This window comes from Pundamilia nyererei, unplaced genomic scaffold, assembly GCF_000239375.1.
Source record: "Pundamilia nyererei isolate P.nyererei 1_Seehausen unplaced genomic scaffold, PunNye1.0 scaffold00117, whole genome shotgun sequence".
NCBI classification, from domain to species: domain Eukaryota; kingdom Metazoa; phylum Chordata; class Actinopteri; order Cichliformes; family Cichlidae; genus Pundamilia; species Pundamilia nyererei.
The window spans coordinates 950,906-956,229 of record NW_005187518.1 but is presented as its reverse complement, the minus strand read 5'-3'; the positions used below and the strand labels follow the sequence as shown (position 1 = coordinate 956,229).

The following is a 5,324-nucleotide window of genomic DNA, read 5'->3' as shown; positions in this document are numbered from 1 at the left end:
GGTTTCTTTTCCCTATTCCATCTGTTTTAGCAGGAAATTTAAAAGTCAGATGGCTCGACTTGATGTTTCTCATGAAAACTTAATTTACACTCAGAGGTTTTCTTGCTTTGGATGTACAAATGCAGTGAGTCAGTTTGCTGACAGTATGAAACATCTCTCCAGTTGAACTATGCCTTTAAATTTCCGATCATCAACTATCGACCTTTCTCAACACTCTTCCAAGAAGAAAAACTGAACTTCTGCAGTAAAATAAAAGTACTGGCAACTGCCAGTGCTACCCCTCAGACTCCCAGCAGACGCACCTGTGGTATCAATTACAAAATCCTACGTCATCTTGTCCTCAAGTTATCGCATTCACAAACTTAGGTGCCCACGTCACCGGCCTCGGTGAGGTGACGACAATACATGATCAGCCTTTTAAGGCTGAGGAGTAAAAACCTGACAGTCACATTTCATTCACTCGATGTGTAAAGGAGATGAAGTCACCAAGTCAAATACGCAGGCATTCGCAACCAGTTACAACCTATAAGAATATCTACAGTTTCGAAGCACTGACTCACTTTCAAAGCACAACAACTTCATAAAATCCTTTTAATAAAATGTTTCCCTTCCGAACGTCTAGGTTATTTAATTTAAAAACCAAGTGTGATGTTTCAGTATTTCACCATTAAAAAAATACAATGAGAGAAAAGTGTCAAAAATGGCAACAAATGCAATTTAATATCTCAGAATATTTCTAAATGCTTACTTTGCATCTTTTTGTAGCAGCTCAGCTCCCATTTTGGGAACCCCCATGTTAAACTGAGTCACTCTATATAAAGCAGCTGAAAGTAGCTCTACTTTGACAAGCTAAAATACTACAATGGTACTTTTTACACACCAGTGTGTCTGTATTAACAGTCTAATGATGTTACACGGTTTTGCGGTTTTACTGCTGAAAGAGCTTTTTTTTCCCGCCTCGACATCTTCATAGTTTTAATGAAGAAAAACGACCTCATGTCTCTTGGGCAGTGATGACACTACAGATGAAGCATGCAGTGAAAGAACCGACTCATGGCGTGTGTTTCTTTTTGTTTTCTCTCCATACATGTGCTTTCTATCAGTGAGCAGAGTTAACCTCGTGCTCTGCGACTCCTCCTCTTGCATATGATGTCTTATTTTTTCCGTTACACCGCAGACCACCGAGCTTTTTCCGCTCCCACTCAAGACTTTGTATCTCTTTTTTGTCTTTGCTGCTTTTAGTTTCTCTCTTTCTCTGCAGTGCCATCCTCGCTCATTTGTTTCTGCTCATCGAGGCGCCTGATTGCTTTCTCTTACATCACCGTGAACCCAAAGTTATCACAAATCAAGTTTCACCCGACTCACTGCAGTCTATCTGCTGTAGCTAATCAAAAAAAACAACAAAACAGAAGATAAGAATGACAATGATCAAACCTGCAGGTAAGAAAAGTAGTAAAGAAGTCGCCTCCTTTGTCAGACGTGTTGCTGTGAATCATTAAACCATCGCTGCAGAGATGTGGGTGATACCTCTGCATGAGATCATGTTTCATAATATCCTGTCGAGCCCCAGACGTCTTTGGTCAGAGTGTTTGTATGCACCCCTGCAATCGTGTTAGCCCCCTCCCCAAAAGAAGAAAAGAAAAAAAAAAGGACTGGACCTTTCAACAAAAGCCTGCTACACCGAGCCAGCAAACGGAAATAGGAAGTCAGCTCAGCCTTACGCCCTTCAGCCAATCACAGCACTGACACGGGGGTGAAAAATGCAACCTTTCGTCTCCGGTGGGTTTGGCTTGTAAACAGAAAGGATGGCAAACTGAAAGCAGGAGTCAGATTACAGCTCTTCCAAAATGTCCTCTCCACTCCCCAAGCCCACCTCCTCTATAACAACAAAAAAAAAAGCACAAAGAGGTGTGCCACGCTCCCTCACAAGCTGCAAAACCTCTTCAAACCCAGCAACATAACCTGTGCAGCTCATTCACTAAGAGAAGGCTGAACTACTCTTCTACCGCCCTTCATTATTACCCATCTGTGCGGTCACTACAGTGCCTCTCTTATCAGATTACAGTCTTTCTGAGCTCCCGCTGCCTGTAAACCACGTGCTTTCTGGTAGAAGCCTGGCCTGCCGAGTTGCCTAACGGCTGCTCTGTGCCACACAGCAAAATAGCCAACCGTCTGCAGGCTGCACATGAATCATGCAGCACTTCATACCACCGACATTCAATCCTCACAACAGCCTCATTATGAGAGCTGCAGCCACCGCCGAGGAGGAGGAACAGACGCTTCCTCTGAACGTGTTTTATATCAACCGCCTTTCAATAATAGCACAAAGACAATATGGGAAATAAAACTACTGTTGCTAATAATAAACCGAGGGAAGAGCATAACAACCTGCCCATCTGTGTGACTGCTTTGCACAAACAAATGATAAGAAAACCTCAAAAAAAAAAATCAGAGAAGCCAAAAGCAGATTTTAACAGTTTCTTCTCATAAATAAAATGTTTTAGCTGAATCCATTAACTGTTTTAATGTTTATGTTGCCCAGCTAAGATAAGAAAAGGCTAAAAATAAGAATGCCATCATTATTGTTATCATTGTTTATTAGTCATAACCTTTCTCCTGACAGCTTAGACTCCAGTTTCCTACCTGTTATACAGTCATAGCAGCCAAAGTGATTGAATATTTACAAAATAGGTGCATGTACTGACATTTATTTCTCTGGCTCTTATAAATTAAGTATCAGGTATATTGATTATGACTTGATCTAGTTAAATAGAACCTGGATCGAAGTAATGAGCACAAATTTTGCCAAGAAAAAAAATTATTAAAAAAAACTGTAAAAAATTATGCCCCTATTCACCCCAGGCTGGCAGCTTTCACAGCCCACAGCTGATATAAACACCTCTCTGCTTGGCACCCTTGGGTGTTGCCAGCAGTCTTTCTGGGTAACGTATGAAACTGTGAAATGAGCTGGAAACCAGAAAAATCAACACCCTGCATGACACCACCTAAAAACAACAACAAACAAACAAACAACAACAAAAAACAAACAAACAAACAAACCTTAGACGAGGTGCCTCTTGCAACCAGCACCGGCTTGGATGTCTGCGTTGGTTTGTGGATGGGGGTTGGTGTCGAACAGGGGAGGCCAGCAGGTGGAGGAGGTGGTCCAGGTAGTCCAGATAGGGAGGGTGCTACCTGCTCACTTTCTGTGATATATTCTTGAATCAGGTCTGTGAATCAATACAAACTGATGGTGAATCCAAAGTGAAAGTGCAAATGTGATAAAAATCTGACACCACTTTAGGGCAGCAGCTGTGCTGTTTCTTTATGTTTTTGGATTTGAAAGCAGAAACACTTCCATTAACATCTTTCAAACCTAATAGTATATTACTGCAATCTATTTTAAGACGTGGCAACGTGTCACAAGACACAGTGTGTCAGAATTTGAGTGGTTACCACCTCACATGAACCGTTTCCTCTGTTTTGTTTTTGTCACTGGTGCATGAAGCTGTGGCACGTTGTTTCAGCACTGCACCAATAAAAAAACAAAAAAAAAACAAGCCTGGTGCCATGTAGCCAGCCTCAGTTTAACCAGTGAAAGTGAATCTAGAGCAGTGGTTATCTGCAGGTAAATATACCTTTTGGGGTGGTTGTGGTCTGTCATGTCTGACACTTTGTCAGAAATCATGAAACATTAAACAAAGCAAGCATCTGCAGCACAGTTTTCAAAGTTAGATAAGAGAAATCAGCTGTTGTGACTTCGGAAATAAGACAACCTAAGATTAAACAAGCAGGAACTCTGATGATGGTTCACGCCTCCTGCCAGAGGTCATCTCAGGTCACCGTAATGCCTCCCCGCTTCCGGCAGATGCACGCAGAGCCAAAACAAAACAAAACATAACAAAACAAAAAAGACCCACCACTCACCGAAATCTATAGAGTTGAGGCTCGAATAACTGTCGTCCTGCGGGTCAATCCCGGGAAGGGGTGTTGTCTCCTCTGCTGTGAAAAATCACATGCCTCAGGATGATGTCAGCGCTTTTACGCACAAACACACGCAAAGATTCAACAGGTTTACAAAAGACAACCACCCACCAGAGGTACCGTTGACCATGTCCATGTCTATCATGGCATGCGTCCAGTCTTTAAGACCACTTTGAGGACCTTAAACTCCACCGTCGTGTCCTTGAATTCTTCCTTGAGAACTCTCCAAACCGGATGACTCTCGGTTTTTTCCGTCTCGGCCCAAACCTTCGTCCTAAACTCTGAAACAGCTCCTTAAACCACCAGTTAGACTGCACAGCGGCTCAGAGTGTCTGTCTGATCCCGGGGAGAAATGTCAAACCGTCCCGAAGCCATGCGTGGAACCTAAGTGTGCTCCGCTTTTGTGTTTCCGGCAGGCTTCGCGATTGGCTGCTAGACGCGTGGAAATCCCCCTCCGCGCGTAACGTCACCTCACAGACGGGAAACCCCCCCCGCGACAGCACGAACCAAACTTTTAATCAAACGGCGCTTTATTGATTTGCATAATGCATCATAGTGAGGCCAGAAAAGACATTTTACCCTTAAAAGCCGATTTCCCCCCTCATTATGTATGTAAACTGACCGCACGTATCGGCGGCTCGTCTTGTTTTCATATCGGCTTCAGCGCATATGCAAATCGGTTTTTAACTATTCAAATTAGCCTCTATCCCAGAGCTAATGCGCCTATTTTTAGCACAAAGAAGTCAAAAAGCCAGCTCTTTCTCAGCCACACGCCCTCTGATGCATTTCTCCTGGTTACATCATGTCTTTATCACGCTTCTCCCGGTTCCTCCAATCAGGGAGAAGTGGGAATTTCATAAGAGCAAAGTAAAAGTTACAATTTCAAAAAAACAAAAAAAACAAAACCCCTCCCATTAGAAACGGCGACTCTTCTCCTCTCAACTTAAAAACTCTGACAAACTGCTGAAAAGTTACGAGGCGCAGCAGCGACACCTGCTGGTCGCCCAGAAGACAGACGATTTAAAGGAAATGGAAATCGAAAGCGGGGCGTTTAGGGGAAGCAGTGACTCAGCAGGGAGCAGATTAAAAAACAAAAATAAAGCAAGCCAGCTGCAGGCATGACCCACACGCTTCAGCCTGAGCTCTGCAACGAGAGGATAAGCTGCGAGTCCTCATATTTTGAAGGCAAAATATGCTGTTTGGTTTTTTTTTAACTGTTTTTAGCTAAAACTTTATAGGCACACAGCATTTCCTGGAGGTCACATGTTGTGTCCTCCGACCACAACTCTTCATATTCATGAAGCAGATGTGAGGAAGCAGTTTAAGAGTCTGAATGCTCG

At 43.1% G+C, this 5,324-nt stretch overlaps 1 protein-coding gene across 1 annotated transcript in view; it reads right to left on the bottom strand.

Moving 5' to 3' along the window:
- Nucleotides 1-5,304, bottom strand: part of relb (v-rel avian reticuloendotheliosis viral oncogene homolog B) — a 15,348-nt gene extending 10,044 nt beyond the window's left edge. Inside the window, exons 1-3 of the mRNA XM_005742192.1 lie at nucleotides 4,096-5,304; nucleotides 3,928-4,002; nucleotides 3,061-3,230 (exon numbers count right to left, since the gene is read on the bottom strand). Of these exons, the coding sequence (XP_005742249.1) occupies nucleotides 3,061-3,230; nucleotides 3,928-4,002; nucleotides 4,096-4,129 (279 nt within the window). The 5' untranslated portion in view covers nucleotides 4,130-5,304. The remainder of the gene's footprint in view (nucleotides 1-3,060; nucleotides 3,231-3,927; nucleotides 4,003-4,095) is intronic.
- Between the last annotated feature and the right edge of the window lie 20 nt (nucleotides 5,305-5,324).